This window comes from Macaca mulatta, chromosome 9, assembly GCF_049350105.2.
Source record: "Macaca mulatta isolate MMU2019108-1 chromosome 9, T2T-MMU8v2.0, whole genome shotgun sequence".
NCBI classification, from domain to species: domain Eukaryota; kingdom Metazoa; phylum Chordata; class Mammalia; order Primates; family Cercopithecidae; genus Macaca; species Macaca mulatta.
Genome location: NC_133414.1, coordinates 91,466,320 through 91,490,767, shown reverse-complemented (window position 1 = coordinate 91,490,767; position 24,448 = coordinate 91,466,320). Strand labels below are relative to the sequence as shown.

General features: G+C 38.2%; 1 protein-coding gene across 3 annotated transcripts; it reads left to right on the top strand.

Moving 5' to 3' along the window:
* The first annotated feature begins 12,899 nt into the window (after positions 1–12,899).
* TFAM (transcription factor A, mitochondrial) lies at positions 12,900–24,027 on the top strand. Of its 3 annotated transcripts, none has more exons than XM_015147590.3 (7): positions 12,900–13,150; positions 13,720–13,777; positions 15,745–15,815; positions 16,219–16,368; positions 18,325–18,420; positions 21,932–21,988; positions 22,504–24,027. In XM_015147590.3, the coding sequence occupies exons 1-7, from the start codon at positions 12,932–12,934 to the stop codon at positions 22,654–22,656; spliced, it is 804 nt and encodes a 267-aa protein (XP_015003076.2). In that variant the 5' UTR covers positions 12,900–12,931; the 3' UTR covers positions 22,657–24,027. The 3 variants fall into 3 exon arrangements, with proteins under 3 accessions (XP_015003076.2, XP_001097656.1, XP_077802861.1); XM_001097656.5 differs by having other exon boundaries at positions 13,720–13,838; XM_077946735.1 differs by lacking the exons at positions 13,720–13,777; positions 15,745–15,815.
* Positions 24,028–24,448: the final 421 nt, after the last annotated feature.

Genomic DNA, 24,448 nt, shown 5'->3' with positions numbered 1-24,448 from the left:
GTTTTCTATACTTACAATCATGTCATCTGCAGATAGAGATGATTTTATTCAAATCTATATGCCACATTTCTTTTTTTTCCTTTTGTTGCCTTAGCCTGAGCTCCAATATCATGCTGAATAGAAATAGTAATAGCAAGCATCCTTTCTTGATTTCCAAGGGAAAACTCTTATATGTCAATTGTTGGGGTCCGTGTGTTTCCTAAACAAAGGAATGAACACACAAGACAACACAAGACAAGACAAACATGGCGGCCACCTCGAATGGTGCGCTCTGCTTTATTTTATACAGTCGTTTGTGGAATGTTGCCAAGTCATAAGACACATTGTTGTTTTTCTGACCTTTCCCTGACTTTCTGGATTTTCAAGATGTTTACACATAAACAAGCCCCCAGGGTCTGCTGTTTGCAGCTGGCTCCTTTGTCCTCCCTGTTTACAGGGAAGGATGGCCTTGCTTCGTTTGTAAGAGCAGGACTTATCAGAACGTCTTACTTGGGAGCACGTAGTCCTCTACATCAATATTAACAATGGTGTGTGTTTCATAGCAAGGAAGTTTTCTATTCCTAGTTCTTAAAGCATTTTTGTTACTACTGAGTTACAAGTTGAATTTAATGCTTTTACTTCATTTATCAAGATTATTGTGATGTTTATCCTTTTCTTTGATTAATGTAGTGTGATGAATTACACAAATTGATGTTCACATGTTAAATTATCCTTACATTTCTGGATAGAAACCCACTTTGAGATGTATTTGTTTTCCTTACAAACCACTAGATTCTATTTGCAATTTTTTTTTTTAGGATTTTTGCAACTGTGTTCATGAGAGAAATTGGTCCATAATTTCCTTTAGTGAATATCTTTGTCAAGTTTCATACCTCAAGTTATGCTGGGCTCATAAAAAGAGTGAAGAAACGTTTCCTTTGTTCTCTGAAAGAGTTTGTATAAGATTTGTGTATTTTTGGCCGGGCGTGGTGGCTCACGCCTGTAATCCCAGCACTTTGGGAGACCGAGGCGGGCAGATCACGAGGTCAGGAGATCAAGACCATCCTGGCTAACATGGTGAAACCCCATCTCTACTGAAAATACAAAAAATCAGCAGGGCGAGATGGCAGACACCTGTAGTCCCAGCTACTCGGGAGGCTGAGGCAGGAGAATGGCGTGAACCTGGGAGGCGGAGCTTGCAGGGAGCCAAGATCACGCCACTGCACTCCAGCCTGGGCGACAGAGCAAGACTCTGTCTCAAAAAAAAAAAAAAAAAAGGTTTGTGTATTTTTTCCTTAAATATTTTGAAGAATATTCTGAAGGCATATTGTCTAGAGTTTTTTTGTTGTGGTGGTGGTTATGGGAAGATTTTAATAATAAATTATGTTTTCTTTATATATGGACTAGATATGTTTTTTGTTACTTGGTTTTGTGTTTTTCAAGGAATTTGTGCATTTTATCTAAATCGTTGATCTATTTGGCATAGAGTTGTTCATGATATCCTCGTCTCTTTGAAGGTAATATGTATCTGTAGTCATACATATCTCCTCACAGTTTTTTTCCTTGGTGAGTCTTGCTAGAAGACTATCAACTTTATTAATCTTTCAGAGAATCAGTATTTTATTTTTTAAATTTTCTTTTGTACATTTATTTTCTGTTTCACTGATTTATATTATTTATTTATATTGTCTTTAGTTTTTTATTTTGATTCATTTTTTGTAGCTTCTTGAGATTGAAACATAATTTTTAAAAACCTTCCTTCTTTTCTGATATATGTATTTAAAACTATGTTTCCCCCTAAGTACCACTTTAGCTGCATCCTGCAAGTTTTGAAATATTGTATCTACATTGCCATTCAGGTAAAAATATTTTCTAATTCTTGTTTTGATTTTTTTATTCACTTATGAGTTATATATAAGGATGTATTGTTTTATTTCCAGGCAATTAGGCTTTTTTTTTTTTTAAGTTAAATTTTTGCTATTGATTTCTAGCTTAATTTCTCCGTGGCCAGAAAACATAATATGAATAGTTTCAATTCTTTGAAATCTGCTGAAGCTTGCTTCATGGCCCAGCATATGGAAATTATGATAAATGTATCATATGCATTTGAAAAGAATATGAATTTTTATTATTAGATTCAGTGTTTATATGTGCTAATTAGATCAAGTTTGTTAATTGTGTTTATAATTTTTATTTGCTTGTTCTCACAGCCATTAAGGGAGATATGTTAAAAGGTTTCCCATTATGATTGTGAAATTGTCTGTTTTATTTTTGCCTTATGTATTTTGAAATCATATTCTTGGATACTATCTCTTATACACACACATACAATTGTGATATCACATTAAGAAATGTCTCTATCTGTATTAATGCTTTTGCCTTAAACTCCACTTTATCTAATATTAGTATGGTTTCTTTTGGCTAGTATTTGCAGTGTATATCTTTTTCTATTCTTTAATTTTTGACCTTTCTGTGTCCCTTTATAAATGTGTGTCTCCAGTACTCATTTCAAAGTTGGGTTCTATTTAATTTGGTTTTTATCCAATCTGACCATTTTAGTATTTCAATTAGAGAATTTCATTCTTTTGCATTTAAAGGAATTACTGATATAGTTGGGTTTATACCAACTATGTTCCCAGTTTTGTTTTGTTTTTTTCTTCTTAACCATGTTTTATTTTTTTCCCCTTTCTTTTTGCCTTCTTTTGGGTTATTCAGTTTTTATAACAGTATCATTTTCTTTCCCTCTGATAACTTGTTAGACATTCTTTGTGCATGTGATTACTCTAAATTAAAAGATCTATCTCTGATTATAGTTTAATATAAATTATTACTTGTACCATTTTCCCTATAATGTGAAAACCTTAGACCACCAGGATTCCATTGTCTCTTTCCTACCTTTTCCTTTATTATTATTGTCATGTATTTTAATTTGATATATATGGTAAATTCCACAAGACACTGATGTTTTGTATGTCAGTATCATTATACCTACCTCCGATTTTACTTTTTCCAGTATTCATTGCTTTCCTGTTCTGGGATCATTTACCTTTTAACTAAAGAACTCCCTTTAGAATTTAGTTTAGTGTACGTCTTCTGGTGAAAAATACTCTGCTTGGTTTTGAAAATGTTTTTATTTTGCCTTCATTTTTACAGGGTATTTTTACTGGGAATAGAATTCTAGATGGGTATTTTCTTTCAGCAATTTAAAGATGTCATTCCATTGTGTTCTGGATTCCATAATTTATTGAGAGGTCAGCTATTATTAGTCTTTTTTTTTTCTTTTTTTCTTGAGACGGAGTCTTGCTCTGTTACCTAGGCTAGAGTGTAGTAGTGTGATCTGGGCTCACTGCAACCTCCACCTCCTGGATTCAAGCGATTCTCCTGCCTCAGCCTCCTGAGTAGCTGTGATTACAGGTACCTGCCATCACACCCTGCTAATTTTTGTATTTTTAATAGAGAAGGGGTTTCACCATATTGGCCAGGCTGATCTCAAGCTCCTGACCTCAAGTGATCCTTGGCCTTGGCCTCCCAAAGTTCTGGGATTACAGGTGTGAGCCACTGCACCTGGCCTTATTAGTTTTATTACTTTTTAAAAAGTAATATGCCTATTTTCTCTGACTGCTTTTAAGATTATCTTATTTTTGTCAGTTTTACAATGGTGTTACAAGGTGTAGTTTTCTTTGTCTTTATCCTGCTTGAGGTTCACAGAGCTTCTTGAATCTGTGGGTTGATATATTTTCATCAGTTCTAGAAAATCTCAGCCATTATTTTATGGAATATTGCTTCTGTCCCATTCTATTTCTCCCCTTTAGGACCCCAGTATAAAAAATATATATTTGATCTTTTGACTGCATCCAACATGTTTTCAAACCTATTTTCTGTGTTTTCCTTTTTTTTCCCTCTTTGTCCTTCTGTGCATCAGTTTTGTATTGACCTTTTTTCCAGCCTTAATCCTATCTCCTGCTGTTTTCAATATGCTTTTAAACCCATCAACTCCATTTCAGACATTGTGGTTAATTCCAGGTTTATTTTTCAGTTCTAAGTTACCATTTGATTTTTTAAACATACTTTAGTTTTTTGGATGAGTTCCTAAATTGTTTTATTTTTTCCATATTTTTCTCTAGTTTTTGAAGTTCTTAATCACAGTTATTTAAAAGTCTTTGCTAACTCTAGTATCTGAGTTACCTGTGGGTCTGCTTTTATTGAATGCCAGACATTGTGCAAAAAAACTGTGAAGACTCATGATGTTTTCTTCCACCAAAGAGGTTACATCATGTGCTCTGCTAGTCAAATAGTGTGAAGATGACCACCTTAATGCAGTCAGGGCCTTTGCTTAGTTGAGGCTGGCTTGCAGTTTTATTTAGACCCAAACTATGTCTAGTTTATCTTTGTTCATAGTGCATAACCCTCTTCGACTGTCTTTGTTTCTCAGCACAGACAGGCTATAGGAAATTCCACCTTGCTTTTCAGTATTTTTGATTCACAGTTTAGGCCTATTGCTCCTGGGAGACTCAGACTTTGGCAAACATCTTGAGCAAGAAACCCGCTGTCTCTAAAGCCCTTCAAATATGTAATTATGTTACATTTGCTATATGCAACCACCAAACTTCTACTGGTTCTTCTGTCATGAAGAGTAATAAGGGATCAAGCTTGAATCCTCAGCCTTTAGCCACATCCAAATCAATAAGTGCTGCAGGAAGAAAAGAAGTTGTAAATCATTGGTGTTAGTTTAGTTCACAACTTCAGTGTTTTTGCTCCTAGGCTGTTCTTTGGGGTCTCTTTCCTCTGTCAGGCTGTTGTCTTCTCAATACTAAGAGAAGAAAATTACACTATGTTTTTTCAGAAATTTAGCTCTTTAGCCTGCTGCCCAACAAAATGAAAACTTTGGCTCTTACTTGAGGGGGAAACTAGTTGCATATTGTGTTGGGGTCCGCGTGTTTCCTAAACAAAGGAATGAACACACAAGACAACACAAGACAAGACAAACATGGCGGCCACCTCGAATGGCGCGCTCCGCTTTATTTTATACAGTCGTTGCGTTTGCGGAATGTTGCCAAGTCACAAGACACATTGTTGTTTTTCTGACCTTTCCCTGACTTTCTGGATTTTCAAGATGTTTACATATAAACACGCCCCCAACGCCCTGCAAACAGGCCCCCAACGCCCTGCTTCGTTTGCAAGAGCAGGACTTACGGGGAACGCCCTGCTTCGTTTGCAAGAGCAGGACTTACGGGGAACGCCCTGCTTCGTTTGCAAGAGGAGGACTTTTGGGGAACGCCCTGCTGCGTTTGCAGAGCAGGACTTACCGGGAACACCCTGTTTGCGAGCACGTAGTCCTCTACAATGTTGAGGTCCCTTAAGTCTCTGGTTTTGTCACTCCAGCTCTGTGCAACCACAAATAACTCTGTCTTTCAGCAGTGCTCCTCTGCCTGCACAGAGCCGAAATTCTCAGCCTCTAACCTGTACTCCAGGGGAAAAATGACCACAGATACTCAGCTCACTTCTGAAAGTCTCATGACTTCTGCAGCATTCTCATACTTTCTCAATTATAAGTTTATTTTATCCAGCTCTTCTGATTCTCAGTGGAATTTCTCAAAGCAGAAATCTCTTCATTTTTTGATGGTACTACCACAACATCCTATCTTTTCCCTGCCCTCAAGTCCATCATCCACAGAAGTGTGAAAGTATTCTCTCTAACCCCAAGTCTGATCTTGAGGGTTATCAGCTTTAAAAATTTTAAATAGTTCCCCACAGCCTCAGCAGTGGTTTTGCAGAGGGACCTATGGAAAAAAGAAGGGAGATGCTAATGGTTTAGCCTTTGGACCCTAACTTTAACTTGGACCCATTTTAACTTCAAACAGTGAAGCTCATTTCTATCTGATATGTATATCAGGACCCTTTGAGTTCTCAGGTTCTTTCCCCTTGTTTCTTTTCTTTTTTTTTTTTTTTTTTTTTTTGAGACGGAGTCTCGCTCTGTCACCCAGGCTGGAGTGCAGTGGCCTGATCTCAGCTCACTGCAAGCTCCGCCTCCCGGGTTCACGCCATTCTCCGGCCTCAGCCTCCCAAGTAGCTGGGACTACAGGCGCCTGCCACCTCGCCCGGCTAGTTTTTTTTGTATTTCTTAATAGAGACGGGGTTTCACCGTGTTAGCCAGGATGGTCTCGATCTCCTGACCTCGTGATCCGCCCGTCTCGGCCTCCCAAAGTGCTGGGATTACAGGCTTGAGCCACCGCGCCCGGCCTCCCCTTGTTTCAATCATGAACCAACAGAGTAAAGTATCAAGTCCTCAAGACTCTTGTGGTTTTAACTTGCATCTCCAGTCTCATCTGCCATTCCCGACTCCCACCAAACTGCCTGCAGCTCTCATTGGATCCCAGTCTCTCCCCACTTCCAGTATAGAATGGTGCTTCTCATTCTCAGATTTTGGTCAAATTGTTCATTCTGCTTAAAATGCCCTCTTTCCCTATCCTTTAAATCTCTGATTTTTATGTCACTCCTTTTCTTAGCTGTTGAGGAAATGATAGTTCTCATCAGTGTTACCATGATTCCCAGTGTGCATCTTTATACTTGCTGGGGTCTACAGTGTCTGGTACACAAGTACTTAAATATTTGTTCACTAAACGAATGAATGAACTAGGCTTTGGAAGATACTTAGGGTTCTAATTGGCATATTTAAGTGGGGAAGGCATTAATGAAAACAGGAGAATCCAAACAAAGGTAATAAAGTAGAAATAAGTGAGAATGGCATTGGTAGTCTGTGTGCAATGAATGAGAGAAAAGATTAGGTGGAGAACATAGATCTGTTGGATATGAAATCTTGGTTTGATAGCAAATAAGAAGTGTGCAAGTTTGTAAACAGCCAATGATATAATGAAAGCATTTGCTTGGGGATATTAACTTAGCAGAGTATGCAATTGGAATTGGAATAGTCTATCAAGGTAGAATCCTTAAAGTCATTCTTGTGTTCTATGTACTTAACCAGTCAATGGAATCTTGCCCATTATACTTAGGCCTTTGGAGTATGAGCCATGGCACCATGTTACTTCAGAATCTCAGACCCTCTTTCCTGGATTAAAGCAATAGTCTCCTCACACCCATCATTCTCTGTGCTCCTACTAAAGGGATTTTTATAAAAACAAGTTAATTGTGCCTGTAACCTGCCTAAAAAGTTGTTTGGCTATATTTTGCTAACAAACTTAACAAATTATACATAGTCCTTTACAACCCAACCCCACTCAACCTTAAAGAGGTTTGTTTCATACCACTCCTTTTCACATATATTTTGTTTTCATATGCACACCATGCCCTCATAAATATCTGTGACTTGCACATACTGTTTTCCTTTTCTGGAAGGCATCTCAACCTTTCCCCACTTGAAAAAATAGTTCAAATGTCATCTACTCTATGAAGCCATCCCCGACTTTACCAGGTAAATTTAAATGGATGATCAGGCCTTAATCATATTTGTATGTATTATTTATTTATTTTATGGAGACGGGGGTCTTACTGTGTTGCCTAGGCTAGTCTCAAACCCCTGGGCTCAAGTGATCCCTCCGTGAGCCACTGCGCCCAACCATATGTATTTTTAGAACTTAGCACAGTGTCTGGCACAGTATTGGCCTCTCCTAGGAATTGAGTTTTTAAAAAATTGTTACCAAAAGATTAATATTACTATTGTGTTTTACAAGAAGACTAAGATATATAATATATATAAATTAAAAAATGGGTACCACCCACGCACTCCTGTAATACTCAGATACAATCACTATTAAACCAAATTTTGTGTACTATTTCGCAGTCATTTATGCATGCACACTCATGCATATGTGTATGTGTAGTCCTTTAAATTCAAGCCTATGTTTTTGGGTGACTGAATACTAATTAAGAGAAAGGGTCTCACTATGTTGCCCAAGCTAGATTCAAACTTCTGGGCTCAAGCAATCCTCCTGCTTCAGCCTCCCAAGTAACTGGGACTACAGGCATGTGCCACTGCCCTGGCTTAAGATATTATTTTAATAAGCCACTCAGTTAAATAAGAAAGTATTTATGGGGACTGGAAAGAAATAATAGAATGTGAGCAGGTGTTTGAGAAAACTACAGCTTCATAACTGATTTGCCTATCCTGTAGCTACATAGAGTCATATAACTTCAAAGCTGCAAACTGTGGATTCAGAGGTGGCAATTTTTGTTAACATGCTAACAAGGGAAGATATCCTTCCTCTTATTTATATATCTGAATACCAGTTTTCATAGCTGTACAGTAGAAATCATAGCACCTTAGAGGATTTATGAAAGGATTAGTGATAATGTATGTAAAATACTTGGCATGTAGTTGAGCAATAAATTATAATTATTACCATTTGTATTGATCAGGTACTTTACCATGACATGAGGGCAGACACATTAGGTTATATTGTCTTATTAATGGTATTATTCCTTCAATACAATCATTCTGGATTTCTTCCGATCTTTAAGTCAGCTTTCAGTAATATGAAGTCAGCTTTCAGTAACATCCAGTAATATGAATTGGGGTATTATACATTTGCATAAAATTATAGCTGTTCTTTTTGCTTGTCCTACCTCCTGCTGACTCACAGAATCAGCTTTAAAATAGACAAGCTATATTTATTTTTTGTAATGCTGCTACAGCAATGGCTTTAAATAATTCTGATATGCCCTTAACAATTAATGCAGACTTTGTTCTAATTGAGAAATAATTTACAGATAATAATAATTTTGGGTAGCTGGGAACTATTAACATGCAACAGATCTTTCTTCTAATTTCTCTATTTCTCTTTCCCTTCTTTTTGTATATTGATTTTAAAGGCTGACTCCAGTGGCATGAAAACAGACTCTGTGTCAATAAAAATGGTTTGAAAGAAAAAATTATACAAGTAGTTTTCCATACATAATTTATTAAAACTTTGCTTCACAGAAAAAATAAGCTAGGAGAGATTCACGGTGTAAAATGTTTTCTCATTTCTTTCTTTTTTTTTTTTTTTTTTTTTTGAGATGGAGTCTCGCTCTGTTGCCCAGGCTGGAGTGCAGTGGCCAGATCTCAGCTCACTGCAAGCTCCACCCCCGGGTTCACGCCATTCTCCTGCCTCAGCCTCCCGAGTAGCTGGGACCACAGGCGCCGCCACCTTGCCCGGCTAGTTTTTTGTATTTTTTAGTAGAGACGGGGTTTCACTGTGTTAGCCAGGATGGTCTCAATCTCCTGACCTCGTGATCCGCCTGTCTCGGCCTCCCAAAGTGCTGGGATTACAGGCTTGAGCCACCGCGCCCGGCCATGTTTTCTCATTTCTACAATGCACTGTTATACTTTTATTCTTTTTGTGTCTTTATGCTTTGTTCCCCCAATCACAGTGGAAGCTCTTTGGGGCAGGATCAATGTCTTATCCTTTTTGTGTCCCTTTCAAGTGCTTATCACAGTGCTATGTAATTGCTTATGAGGAAATTGTCTTTAAATGTGGTGTTCATAGTATGATCTTATTTCCAGAGATATTTTACTTACAAGTTCAGAATCACATCTATTTATCCTGCTAAAACCTATTAGGTAATTGCTCCTGTTGTAGCTAAATTATTTATCTATTATAATTACAAAAGCAAGACTGCTTTCTCTTAGCAATATTTTTTCTTCATTTGAGTGATCTGTGTGCATCTAACTGCATTATTCAGCAGCGAATTATCCAGGTTTCCGGTTGCTCCTGCTGTTTCTTGACACTACCTGCTACTTTACCAATATGCAAGTCTCAATGAACCATAATCATTACTTTCATGGATGTATATATTTCAGAATTTTACATGGTTTCCATCTCCATACACTGGCAAATGACACTTCTAACAGGTAGTTGTTCTCTATGGGGCGAAATTTATATATAAATAATTTGTGCAGATGGTAATCTTTTCACACTATTCATCTCTCTCTATGTATCTATATGTCTGTCATCCATCTATCTATCTATCTATCTATCTATCTATCTATCTATCTATCTATCTATCTGTCTATCTATCTATCTATCTGTCTATCAGTTCATTCATCCATCCGTCTGTCTCTTCATCCATCTATCATGCTTAGTGTACTGTGCTAGCTACAATGGGGATAAAAGAAGGCATAAGATTTAGTCTTTTCCTAATATAACTTACCATCTATTGAGGAAAAAAATATGTATACATAGAGAAAAAGATCAGAAGCCAGAGTGGTACATGATGTCACAAGTAAATGATATGAACACACTATAGATGATCCAATAAAAATATATTGGGCTGGAATGATGTGGCATGTTCACTGAGTCTGAGTGATCTGATACAAACGGAAAGCACAGGACAATGAATTGCAATTTTTACCTACACAACTTACTGTTGGAACCTTATGAGTTGGGCTTTCTGAACTTCATTTTTCTCATCTGGAAATTGGGAATAATGATCATGACAATACCTTCTCAACCTTTTTTTTTTTTTTTGATTTGTGAATCATACAATCAAATAAAGTTATTTTAAAAGGTCTGAAAATATTAAAGTGCAATCCAACTTCAGGGTGTGTTGTTTTAATTTTTCATCAACTACCACAATGTTTCTGCTCAAATATTACTAATTTAAGAAATACTAAAAGTTCAATAGAAAGAGAAGTGCAATGCTGATTATGTAATATGTGTGTTTGCATGTTAATAGGGAAAGAAAAATTTGTCACTAGCATGAAATCTGCCAATGGTGGGAGTATTTACACCATAAAACTCAGCAAACACTACAAATTGGGGCTTTGTTTTATGGAGAGCTATTTACCAGCATATTACTGGCCTGAACAAAAGCAACAGCAATGGGACTGGAGAGAAGGGAATACATAGTAGAGGGATGAATGAGGTAGAATCAGCAATACTCATCATCAGTTGGTTAATGGTGGGTGCAGTGTCAATGGGGAGATTCTAAAATGATTTATCAAGTTACTGGCTCGGATGATTAAAGAGGAAAACTTGTGCCTCTTACCAAGAAAAGGACTTCAAGAGGGGGGAAAGATAGTGAATTTTGTTCAGGGAATGTTGAAATTGAAGTACTTGTGGGACATGATGGTGAAAATGTACAGAAGACAGTGGTTATATGGATATAGAACTCAAAGGAGAGGACTGGATTCAATATGGCAATCATGAGGCTACAACTAATAACTGAAGTCAAGGGATTAGATGAACTTTACAACAAAGGGACCGTGGGAAAGACTGCAGTAAGTCTTCATGTTTTATAAAGTAATTATAAACCATGTCTTTTTGTTAAATGACAGTTTTAGTGGATAAAGTTATGTTTCTTTGCAAATTCTGCTTTTAGAAGTAAAATTATCACTGCAATGTAAGTGAGTTTTAAGGAAGACTGGTATGTGATGAAAAATGTTACGGATTTGATTTTTGAGGTCTTTACAGCAAGATTTATACAAATGAAAGTTGCAAACAACAAAAAGTTTGTTTAATATCCAAAAGAAGTTTATGTCAAACATTTGAAAGAACAAAAATATTCTAGAACAAAGAGGGAAACAAGTTATTTTAGAAATCAACTTAAATATAACTTCTATCTTAGCCCCGTGTTGTAATTATTTACTACTTTGTCTCACCGTTTGGCGCTGGGGGCGGGGGTAGGCTGGGGCACAACACTGTGTCTTTTATCTATGTTTAGGGCGTTGTACATAGTATATACTCAGGAAGAAAACCTGTTTATTCCATGCCAGAATGGGAGGTTTGAACAGATGACCTGGAAGGTCCCTTTCAACCCTGAGAGTCTATAAAAGGGAAGTGGTTATTACCGCTTAAAAGAAGTAGGCTTAGTCCTACTTTCAGAGAGCCAATGTTTTCATAGTTACAGAAAGGTAATAGACTGTCAGCTCAACATGACACTGGTAAGAATTTTCTAACGATTATGACTATACAACAGAAGAAAGGCTGTCTCGGAAGGTGGTTAGCGCTGAAACAACTGGTGTTTAAGGGCTGGAAGGACCCTTAGATATCTTTAGGTCTTTCCTAATCTTTTTCATGCCATTGCCTATATAGAAAATGGTATAACACAAATAAAAAAATTGTACAGCAATTTTTGACACATCAATGTCTCAGGCATACTTGTCACAAGTTCTCAGGGCTTTGGTTGGGAAAACTCTGATTTCGTCTAACATCCTCGTTTGCAGAGGGGGAAACTGAATCTTAACGAGGGAATGCAATATTCCCAAGTCGTTAATGTTAATACTGGAACGAGAATTGAGACTAGAGACTGTGGACAACTAGTCAGTTTCCTCCGCTCAAATTAAGCAGGCTGGAGGCCAGACTGGAAGACTGCAGTAGATGGCAGAATAAACAGTCTAAAACTATATTGCTTTAAATGTGGTCCCAAGACCACAGACATTAGAACTTGTCAGACTCTGGGGAACTCGCTAAAATGCAGATTAATGGGCCCCACACAGACACAGAATTAAGCTCTGCGGTAAAGGCTTGGAATCTGCAGTTTTAAGTTTGCGAATCCCCTCCTCTCCCGGTACTATTTCTGAACTCCGAGCTCCCAGCCCTGGCTTGAAACTGAGACGCTGCGCTTGTCGCACAGCACCTGCCGATCGGACCTCGGGGTCCTGGATGCAGGACTGTCTGTTACGTACAGCCTTTGTGGCCGTCACGGGCGGACACCGGCCAACGCCGGGTCGGGGTGCGTCCGCCGCGGTCCCTCCATCACCTTCCTGGCCGGGCAGAGGAACCCACTGCTCCGGGCCGTCGGGGCCAGAGGCGGCTCAGCAGCGCCCCCTCGAGGCCAGAGCCCTCCGCAGGCTAGCGGGTTGCGGTTTCCCTTCATCTCCGCGGCGCCTCTTCCTCCCACGCAGTGCCGCCCACCGGGGACGCTCTCCCGCGCCTGCGTCAATTCCGCCCTGCCCCGCCCCCATCTACCGACCGGATGTTAACAGATTTCCCATAGTGCCTCACTAGTGGCGGGCATGATAAGAAACACCGGAGGGTCGCACGCGGGTTCCAGTTGTGATTGCTGGGGTTTTTCTGTAGTGTCAGGAGGTTCTCCGATATTGGGGCCGGGTCACTGCCTCATCCGCTGGAGCGATGGCGTTTCTCCGGAGCATGTGGGGCGTGCTGAATGCGCTGGGAAGGTCCGGAGCGGAGCTGTGCAGCGGCTGTGGGAGTCGACTGCGCTCCCCCTTCAGGTAGGCCCGCTCGCCTGTGCCCTAGGGGGCGGCAGGGCCCAGGACGTCCCGGGGCTGGAATGTAGACCCCATCCTTCACTGTCTGCCCCTCCTAGGAGTTCAGAGCCACCCTGGTTCTTTGATTCACACCTCGACCTTGCCAAGGGGACTGTGGCTTTGAGACCAGGCCTTGACTCCCTTAATACCCCGTACCTTGTTTCTTGCTACCCTCCGCTCGCTCCTCCCACCCCTCACTGTAGCTTTGGATCCATTGCGCCGCCTCTGCGAATTCGCGCGGAGTGTCTGGCCACCATCTAGGCATTGAGGAGGCGGGGCCCAGGAGCTGGAGTATAGACGCTTTCCTCCACTCTCTGCCCTTCCTAGGAGGTAAGGGCTTTGAGACTTCCGTCCTGCAGTCGCTCCCCTCCGTTTAGGACAGGGTTTTAATAATTCTCTAGCATTCTTGTTGAAGGCGTTGGAGACATAGGAGTATCTTGATGACATCTCTTATTTGGGATCTATGCTCATAATATACATGTGCATATTGACAGTTAAACATCTGATACTGGTTATTTTCTTTTCATATGTAGTTTTGTGTATTTACCGAAGTGGTTTTCATCTGTCTTGGCAAGTTGTCCAAAGAAACCTGTAAGTTCTTACCTTCGATTTTCTAAACAACAACTACCCATATATAGAGCTCAGAACCCAGGTAAGGTGTTTGGGGGCTTGTACCCTTTTCTCATGTAATAAAAATGCCATTAAGCAGTTAAATAGCAATGTTGAATTGCAGTACTAAAGCATTCAGTGACTGCAGGAACAATCATTTGATGTCTGTAAAATAGGAAGTTCTATTTTATACCAAATGAACATACTTTCAATATAAGTGAGAACTAATAAACGGTATTTTAAAAATATCGTGTAGTGTAGAAAGCACCCTAGGAAGACGATAAAAAAGCTGAATTTCGGGCCTGGTTGCCTTTGGTCTAGAGGACCACTGATGAATTATTTTCTCTTGCTTAGCTCCTCCTTTTTCTGCCTCAGGGAATTGTTAATAACGTTGCAGCTTCTGTGGAAGCATCCATAAACTGTAAAGTTCTATGCAAATTACTGCTGCTTTCAGGAGCTTTCAAGATAAGAAAACATAAACGTTTCCATCATAGGAGTTCAGAGCCACTCTGGTTCTTTGATTCAGACCTCAACCTTGCCAAGGGGATGGTGGGTTGTAAAGGATAAATCCTTTCTTGTCTTGGGTTCCTGAAAAAAAAACATTTCCAGGTAGGATGTTTGTTGATGCCCTAGAAAGCCTGTAGGGCTGTTATTTTAGGTTATAGTGTAAAGGTAATAGCTATTTTTTTTCCTTATGATTTCTAAAGCATCACAGGGCAGTTGTGAAAATCTAACGAACTATAATAAAAAATGCTCACATTAGGCTGGGTGAGGTGGTTCACACCTGTAATCCCAGCACTTTGGGAGGTCAAGGTGGGTGGATTGCTTGAGCCCAGGAGTTCGAGACCAGCCTGGGAAACATGGAAATCCTGTCTCTACCAAAATTACAAAAAATGAGGTGGGCGTCGGGGCACAGTGCCTGTAGTCACAGCTACTTGGGAAGCTGTGGTGAGAGGATCACTGGATCCCAGGAACTTGAGGCTGCAGTGAGCCATGATTGCTCCACTGCACTCCAGCCTGGGTGACAGAACGAGACCCTTTCTCAAAAAAGAAAAAAAAAAGCAGCTCACATTATAGGTAAGGAGTTAGTTTCAGAGACATGCTTAAATACCCACATCTTTTAAATGTAAGAGTTAGTACTAACAGGTATTTTAAAAAATCAATTAATTGCACGCCATCATTCCGGTTAAGATGAAGAAGAAAGTGGAGAATAACAGATTGAATTTCGAATAGTTTGTTTCCAAATGATATTTCTGTTACTGAAATACGAGGCAATGTTATGAATTGAGAATGTATTTTGTTGTTAGCTTTTATAAGTTTAATAAGTCCTCAAAGACTTGAAAAAGTATTTTGCTTGAAATATGGAAGTAAAAAACTTGAAGCAATTAATCATCCAGCTTCTTAAACTAGTAATCAGCCTGGTGCAGTGGCTCACGCCTGTAATCCCAGCACTTTGGGAGACTGAGGCAGGTGGATTGCTTGAGCTCAGAAGTTTGAGGCTAGCCTGGGCAACATAGCGAAAACCCGTCTCTACAAAAAATACTAAAATTAGCTGGACATGATGGCGCCTACCTGTCGTCCCAGCTACTTGGGAGGCTGAGGCAGGAGAATCACTTGAGCACAGGAGGCAGAGGTTGAATTGAGCCTAGATTGTGCCACTGCACTCCAGCCTGGGTGACGGACCCTGTCTCAAAAAAAAAAAAAAAAAAACACCTAGTAATCAAACTGTTGACTGTTTCTGGTGGTATATGATATACTCCTTAGTTGTTAGATAACAGACTTTTAATAATGTTGGATAAATTACTTACATTTAAATTAGTTGGATACAGGAAAGTTAAATCATTTTATTAAGTTATGTGTGGTATGGATTGTGCTTTCCTGGATATCTTTAGAAATTATCCTGAGATGTAAAATTGTGGCATCTTTTTTCATTTTATTTCATTCCATAGATGCAAAAACTACAGAACTAGTTAGAAGAATTGCCAAGCATTGGAGGGAACTTCCTGATTCAGAGAAAAAAGTAAGCACATAAGTTTTCAACATGGCTGACCAGTTATTCTGCAGTTAGGAACTATTGTCATGTTCTTTAAAGGACCAGATGGATCAGACTTTTTAAAAAATAATCTGTTATCTACAAAGAAACTTTATATCTTCTCATCTGCATAGTGAGAATATGGATGTATGGGGTGAAGGTGAAGAAGTGTCAGCAGTTTGAAAATGGAGGCTGATTACTATACTCTCACCTTGATTAGTATGTATAAGGAAAATGTATGTTTTAATCCATATACATCCTCATCCTAGAGCACATTTCCACCTGGTGATAAAATCTCTCTATCTGAAGTCATGCAGTTGCCTTTCCCTGGCATGTGCTGTGTTGAATTTGCCAGCAATAGTTTGACTTGATTTGGGTTTTTTATTTATAGATATATCGAGATGCTTATAAGGCGGAGTGGGAGGTATACAAAGAAAAAATAAGCAAATTTAAAGAACAGCTAACTCCAGATGAGATTACATCTTTGGAAAAAGAAATCCTGGACAAGCGTTTAAAAAGGAAAGCTGTGACAAAAAGAAAAGTGAGTATCATTGAAATACTTTTTTCTTATGGTAAAGAATTGAGATTTATATAACTATGAATATAGGTAGTTTTCTCTTAATAATAATAGGCAGATACAATATGGTAGAATGTCATCAGGTATTCTTCAGTTAGGCAGAAGTGGGATAGTTCTCTTCTGAAAAGTGAGCTAGCCACTAGGACCACTTGTCATTGAGTCTGTTTGGAAATCCTTGTTGCTACTTTCAGATGTATCCACATTTAAGGTGTACAGTTAGTAGAACAGTAATGAAAACTACAGGAACAGAGTTATGAAACAGTCAAACCAGGAGTAGCAAGAATCTTTGCTTCTGAGTCTTCTCTAGAATAACGTATTGATTTGAATTATTCTATAGATTATGGTGAGTTTGATATGGAATATTGCTGAGTAGACTGCATTAATTCATTAACACATCAGGAAAATGCCAATTTTATCTAATCAATTAAGTGCCTTTAGAATGGAATTCTTTTTTTTTTTCTTCAAAGAAGTAATTATTAAAAACCTCACATGGTTCAAAATTTGTAGTTCCCAGCTTAATGTATTAATTTACATAAATGTCATTGTTTGAAAGTTACACATTTTTTTCGTGGAGCCAGTATTAGTTGTGAGGTGGTCAGTTTGCTAGTCGTGTACCTGCACTATTACAAAATGATCATCAGAGTTAAAACTATTTCTTTGAAAGACTAGATTACACCCTTGAATGTGAGACGCCAAAACATCTTTCCCTGACCCTAATGTTTTAAGCTGTCCTAGCACTAGGGTTGAGGACCCGCCCAGTTTTGAGACCATGGTACTGCTACTTTAGGGTGGCTGATCTGATCAGTAAAAGGAAGCCAGAAAGATACTAAGAGTGAAAAATAGAGTGTCTACATAAGGATGCTGTTTGGAAGAGCGATTACTAAAGTATATCCTCCCTCTTTCATTCTCCCTTCCTCCTTAATGCGCCCAGCCCACTGTGCTAAGAGTAGAGAGGACCAGAAACGAGAACTGGACGTTTATAAAGTTTCCCTTGTCATTCTCTCTTTCTTTTGTAGTTGTTCTTGACTCCCAGTACCAGCTAGTTCAGAGATCAAGTGAGAAGTGTGAGGACTAGGAAGTTACAAGTAAAACCCTCAGGAGAGAAATCCCTAGTGGTAGCTCTAGAAACAAAGAGGGAAATAGTTAAGTTTCAAAGTGCTTGGAGTCTATAGTAGTTTCAGTACTTAGTGACTGAGAGATTCGGAGAGAAGAAACTAAATCAGAGGAGTCCTACTTATAGTTATGAATAAAAGTTGAATTTGTTACTGATTATAGCCAAATTGCTATTAAGAGCCACAGAATTTTATAAATTACAGGTACTACTTACCATCCAAATTCAGAAACTTCAGTATGATAATGCAGTATCACTCCCTGAACTCAGAAATTAAACTGATAGTAAGGGATACTTGTATTCTTTTCCATAGTTTCTTCTCTTTTGGTAACTAGTAAAACCAATTTAACACAACGATGGAGCTTTAAAGGTGGAAACATTCAGAGAATGGAATGAGATGAAAGATTATTAAACAAATAGTCCATTGTTCTTGGGTCGTGGTGGAAGCATGCAGTGATTTGGTCAAGGGGACGGTGGTGTCTTGCAAGGATGCGCTTGAGATTGTTTTATCTTGTAAAAAGGTTTTGTACATATATATTCAGTTATATATTTCACGGAGACTATGAAAATATTAGGTAAAGGAAATGGTTTTGTATGGAAAATAACTGGTGAAATCTAATATAATTTTCAAAATAGTGCTGTCAAAACAATTCTGACCACAAGATGTAATAATCACACTATATAAGAATCATAACATTCACTTTAAGGAATAATCTGTAATGCATAGTAGTGAATAAAGTTTCTGTAGGTAAAATTAAGTCTCATGGAGATTAACACTATTTCCGACCCTCCAATTTTTTTTAATTCAGGAGTTAATACAGCTTGGAAAACCAAAAAGACCTCGTTCAGCTTATAACGTTTATGTAGCTGAAAGATTCCAAGAAGCTAAGGGTGAATCACCGCAGGTAAAGCTGAAATACATTTTTGTTTAATTTAAAAAATACTTCGACAGGAAAAGTCTAGAGTGCCGTATGTCAGGTAGTGAAGAAAAGTAGTGGATATCCAGACAGTAAACTCTTTTGATAAGGCCCTCTTTTAAGAAAAATGTTTTTTCTTACCACATACAATCCATTTGGGTATGTAGTTGCCAACACATACATACATACATTGCCAACTTTTTAAATATAAATACTTAACATTTTTTTAAATATGTAGGGATGTTAAAGTTCTTCTGGAGGCTTTTCTGCTTCAGCAGTTCTTAACTGTTTTAGAATCACTAGAAAGAATGAGAGTAGAGCTGCAATATTTTCTATGAGGAATTGATTGTAACCTGTTGCGTCATTTATATCTTTTAATAAAATTTTGGTTATGCCCATAGGGATGTGTTATGCTTATGAATGTCATCATATCAGTGTGTCAAAGAAAACAGAAAGCTTGTCAATCCCTGCTGTGGCTTAGTCTTTCCTGTTTTTTTGCTGCTTAGAAGCTCCAAATGGGCAGTTGCTTTTTTTCTTGAATCATATGACATGGTAAGAGAAATGGATGTTTAGATCCTTAACCCATGTTAATCTAAGATGAAATTTTTGGCATTCTGCCTTCGGGATTATTATATCTGTAGTTCACTTTACAAATTCTGTTTCTGTATCCCTAAATAACATTTTATATTGTTGCTTCTTGATTTTTTTTTCAACTTAAATCATTGTTTATCTTACGCTTTAAGCATTACCTACCACCATTTAAAGTATACATTTAACTGTCATCCTACGGTTCTCATGTTTCCATTCCTCTACCTCCCAATATGGTTAAAATTTTGGTTAGCTCGGTATTGTGTGTTTGTATTAGGTTGGTGCAAAAGTAATTGTGGTCTTTGCCATTAAAAGTAATGGCAAACACAGCAGTTACTTTTGTACCAAGCTAATAGTATTATGATTATGATTATGCAGGCTTATTCACAGCTGAGCTATGTCATATGCTATGGTTATTTTTTCTTTCTTACGAAACTTATTTTCCCTGAAGTTGCTTATGTCTTTGTTCAGTTAGATTTGTGTTTTTTTTTTCTTTGTACTTACCAATAGTTCACCCTCAAACTTCTCAGTATTCACCAGCTTTTAGTAAATTTAGGATGTATTTTTCTTTCAGTTTAATTCTGAAAACTGGGGTTTGTTCCAGTGTGACTGTTGCCTTCTAATCCCAGTATACAGCTAACATCTTGAGATCTCCTTCATTATCCTTGTGGTGCTTCTTTTGCTTCTGTTGTTTACTTTTTTGGTTTTCTCTGATTCTTGTGTAGCATCTTTCCCGGTAAGGGTGCATGGGAAATTAAGTTTCTGAGTTTTGCATGTCTGAAAATGTCTGTATCCTCACATTCACTTGTTAGACTGGGCATAGAATTCTAGTTTGGAAAACATATTCCTTCCAAATGTAAAAATTCCTTTTCTTCTACCTTTTTGTACTGCTTTTGAGAAATTTAAAACTTGTTTTGATTATTCATCCTTTGAATGTGATCAGGTGCTTTTTTCCCTCCCCTTTAGAACTCCTGCTACTTGTATATGCATCTTCTGAGCTGGTCCTCTAATTTTCTTATTTTTTCCGTACTGTTTTCCTTTAGCTTTCTTTCCTTTTTTGTTTTTTCTCCCCCTGAACTGCTGGATACATTTTAACTTAATCTGTCTGCTATTAGCATAGTGCCATTTCCTTCAACTGTACCTGTACCTGGTTTTCACAGAGTGACACTAATTTACTCTCTAGAGAGGATAAATGTCCTACAATTTGCCATGGTAGAAATTTAACCTCTTTTTTTTTTTTTTTTTTGAGACAGGCAGCCTGTTACACAGGCTGGAGTGCAGTGGCACTATTTCAGCTCACTGCAGCCTCCGCCTTCCGGGCTCAAGCAATTTTCCCACCTCAACCTCTTGAGTAGCTAGGTCTACAGTCATGTGCTACCAAGCCTGGCTAATTTTTTGGGTATTTTGTAGAGACGAGGTATCACCACCATATTACTTCAGGCTGGTCTCGAACTCCTGAGCTCAGGTGATCCACCCACCTCAGCCCCTCAAAGTTCTGGGATTACAGTTGTGAACCACTATGCCCGACCCAACCTCTCTCTATTTTTTTTGAGTCAGAGTCTCACTCTGTGGCCCAGGCTGGAGTGCAGTGGCATGATCTTGGCTCACTGCAACGTGCGCCTCCCGGGTTCAAGCGATTCTCCTGCCTCAGCCTCCCTAGTAGCTGGGACTATAGGCGCGCACCACCACACCTGGCTAATTTTTTGTATTTTTAGTAGAGATGGGGTTTCACCATATTGGCTAGGCTGGTCTCGAACTCCTGACCTCATGATCCGCCCGCCTCGGCCTCCCAAAGTGCTGGGATTACAGGTGTGAGCCACCGCACCCGGCCCTAATCTCTTTTTTAAACAGTCTTTCAGCCAATCTTGTGTTTAACCTTAGCTTCACCTGTTTTATACCTATCTGGTGCTGCCAATTCCTGAGATACTTGGGAATTCTGTATTGTAAATCAGTTGCTTTTAGGTTTTCTCCACTGTCCGTTTAACAATTAGCTTTCTTTTGTCAGTTAAGTCAGTTACCACTAATGCATCTGCTTTTTCGCTTCCAGAATTTTGTGTTGACAGTGCCCTCTTCTGTTATCTTCGTTCATGTGGGTTTATGCCTTAAAAGGTTTCTTTGTTTAATGGGATTTTAGGGAGAGCAAAAATAAACATCTTTGGCTGGGCACGGTGGCTCATGCCTGTAATGCTGACAATTTGGGAAGCTGAGGTGGGAGGGTTGCTTGATTCCAGGAGTTCAAGACCAGCCCGGGGCAACATGGTAAGACCCTATCTTTATAAAAAAGGTTTTTAAAAAATTAACCAGGCATGGTGGTACACACCTGTGGTCCCAGCTACTCCAGAAATTGAGACAGGAGGATCACTTGAGCCCAGGAGGTCAATGCTGCAGTGGGCTGTGATCATACTACTGCATTCCTGCCTGAGTGACAGACCTTGTTTCAAAAAAAAACGACAACAAAAAAATTCTATCCCTTTAATTTTATAAATGAAGAGCCAAGCCCAAGGGAGGTAAAATAACCTTTTCCAGGTCATATAATTAAGTTCAGCTAAGTAGACTTACTGGACTTGTGTTGTATTGTTTTTATTACTGTATCTAAACACTGAAGCACAGATTTTCAAATAAAACCTAAAGCTACAGGGAAGGAATAAAAACAGACTTTGAGGTTAGTTTATGTCAACATATAGATTATACCTGAATATTAATATTTCTGAATCAAAAATGTATACCTTCATTCAATTCATTTTTAGAAATTGTAACAGTTTGATAGTTTTTGTTTAGAGAGAAAAGATGTTAAGAATTGATGAGGCCTTGCCTGTAATTCTTGGTATCTGAGTTTTTGTTGTTGGAATGAATAATAAAGGTCACTGTAGTCCCCATATCTACCTTAACTTAAACATATATTGTTTTACAGGAAAAGCTGAAGACTGTAAAGGAAAACTGGAAAAATCTGTCTGATTCTGAAAAGGAAGTGAGTATTATGGTTGTTAGTCTCAAGTGTCTAGTTAGGATATCTGTGAGAGAATGTATTAGGGCAAGGCTTGATTCATGTGAAGACAACCTTATATTTCTAATAATACAGGTATTCTAAAATTATTTTCATATTCTCAGAACCAGTTTGACATTTTTCTCTTGGTACTTTTTGTCTGCAAATAAAATTGGTATTTGAAACCACAGCACTCATAAGCCTGAGTGTCCACTGTATTTAGTGGCAGTCATACCCTGCTCTTGCCCCCTTCCTGCACCTCAAGATCTGAACTTGTAACAATTTCATTCAAAGAGATAACAGTCTATCTCTTAACATTTTCCTCATCTAACTTTTATCTCATGAAAATATTTCTTCTCCAGTCTGCCTTTATACATGTAGAATGGTAATGTAATTTCTAAAGTATATACAGAACCTTTCCAGAAATTAATTGCGATTTTAAATAATCATTTTATCTCAAAAAATAAGTAAGTCATTTTAACAGTTATGCTTTTTCTCAGTTATATATTCAGCATGCTAAAGAGGACGAAATTCGTTATCATAATGAAATGAAGTCTTGGGAAGAACACATGATTGAAATTGGACGAAAGGATGTTCTACGTCGCACAATAAAGCAACGACAAAAATATGGTGCTGAGGAGTATTACAAGTAGAAGATTGAGATGTGTTCACAATGGATAGGCACAGGAAACCAGTTAGGTCTCAATGCCTGAAGCTATTGTAAAATTAGAAAGGATAAAGTTGGTAAACCTTTTATATTCAGTGTCTTTTTCTTCAGCTCATGGACTTCTGCCAGTGTAATACTTGCTTTGGAAAACCCAGGTAAAGGTTCATGCAAAATTTGTTTTGTGTTTAGGAACTACTGAGAATCAGAGTAATCCATGCAAATGTGAATCATTTTACCTTTGACAAAGGTAAATCAGACTATAAAGTTTTTTTTTAATACAGGATGATGACTATGGAAAGAGTATTCTTGTTTCCTTATATTATGGAGGCAGGAGTTTCCTTTTCAAAATTGTTACAAATTGTAGAAAAGAAAACACAACGTTCTGTGATATAATTGTGCATTTTTCAAAAAGCAGGCAAAACTCATCTTGGTAAATTACAGTTCCTAGGTATAATTCATATTATATTCAGAGTTGACGGTTGTACACCTAAGTGATTGCTGGTTTCAGTCGCAACTTTGTATAAAAGGGACTGAGAAATTTATAAACCTTTTTCTTTTTTTTTGTTTTTTTTGTTTTTTTGAGATGGAGTCTCGCTCTGTCGCCCAGGCTGGAGTGCAGTGGCGCGATCTCGGCTCACTGCAAGCTCCGCCTCCTGGGTTTACGCCATTCTCCTGCCTCAGCCTCCTGAGTAGCTGGGACTACAGGCGCCCGCCACCGCGCCCGGCTAATTTTTTGTATTTTTAGTAGAGATGGGGTTTCACCGTGGTCTCGATCTCCTGACCTTGTGATCCGCCCGCCTCGGCCTCCCAAAGTGCTGGGATTACAGGCGTGAGCTACCGCGCCCGGCCTATAAACCTTTTTCTTAACTGTCTTTTTTCTAAAGTAAAAACTAAGAAATTATGTACCAGATTTATGCATATTATTTTGTTGCATAGAATAAAATTTTTAATCTTTAATTGTACGTTTCCTAAATATATTTTAAGACGAAACATTTGTTTTACAGCTTTTTCCTTTTTTTAAGTAAGGAATTTTATTTTTTTCTGAATTATTTTCTCTCATGTGAGTATATTGATCCAGAAAGAAAACTTGTATTATATATGTTTTAAAATGAGAAATCTAAAAAACGAAGTCTCCAAAGTCTCTGGAATTTGAAACACTTTGCATAATGTATAAAAGCCTGTTTAAGAGACAGCCAACTATGGCCTGTGGGTCAAATCCAGCCAGCTGCCTGCTTTGTATGACCTGTGAGCTAGGAATTGTGTTTATAATTTTAAATGTTTTTTTAAAAGACTTTTATGATACATGAAAATTAACATGAATCTTTAGTGTTCATAAATAAAGTTTATTGTAACACAAGATCATTCTTTTACTTGTCTATGGCTGCTTCTCTGTTACAGTGGCAGAGTAGCTGCCACAGAAACTATAGCCCACAAAGCTTGATATTTACCATCTGTCCATTTATGGAAAAAATTTACCAACCCATGGTCTATAGTATAGTGTGATATGACCACTTTTCCAATGTACTGAAGTGTTGGGATAGTTTTTTCAACTGTTTTCAGATGTTCTTGTTTTAGAATCATTGTCACCTGTAAGAGGAAAAAGGTCATCACTAGATAAGCTAAACAAATTGTTGCTTCTTGGTGTTAGCAAGGAAAATAATCTAGTTTCAAATTACATTGCAGTATAATGAAAAAGATCCATATACTGTGGAATGATACTCTTTTAAAATTATTTATGGCTTAGTAAAAATGTACCTTTTCCAGTTAGCACATATCAC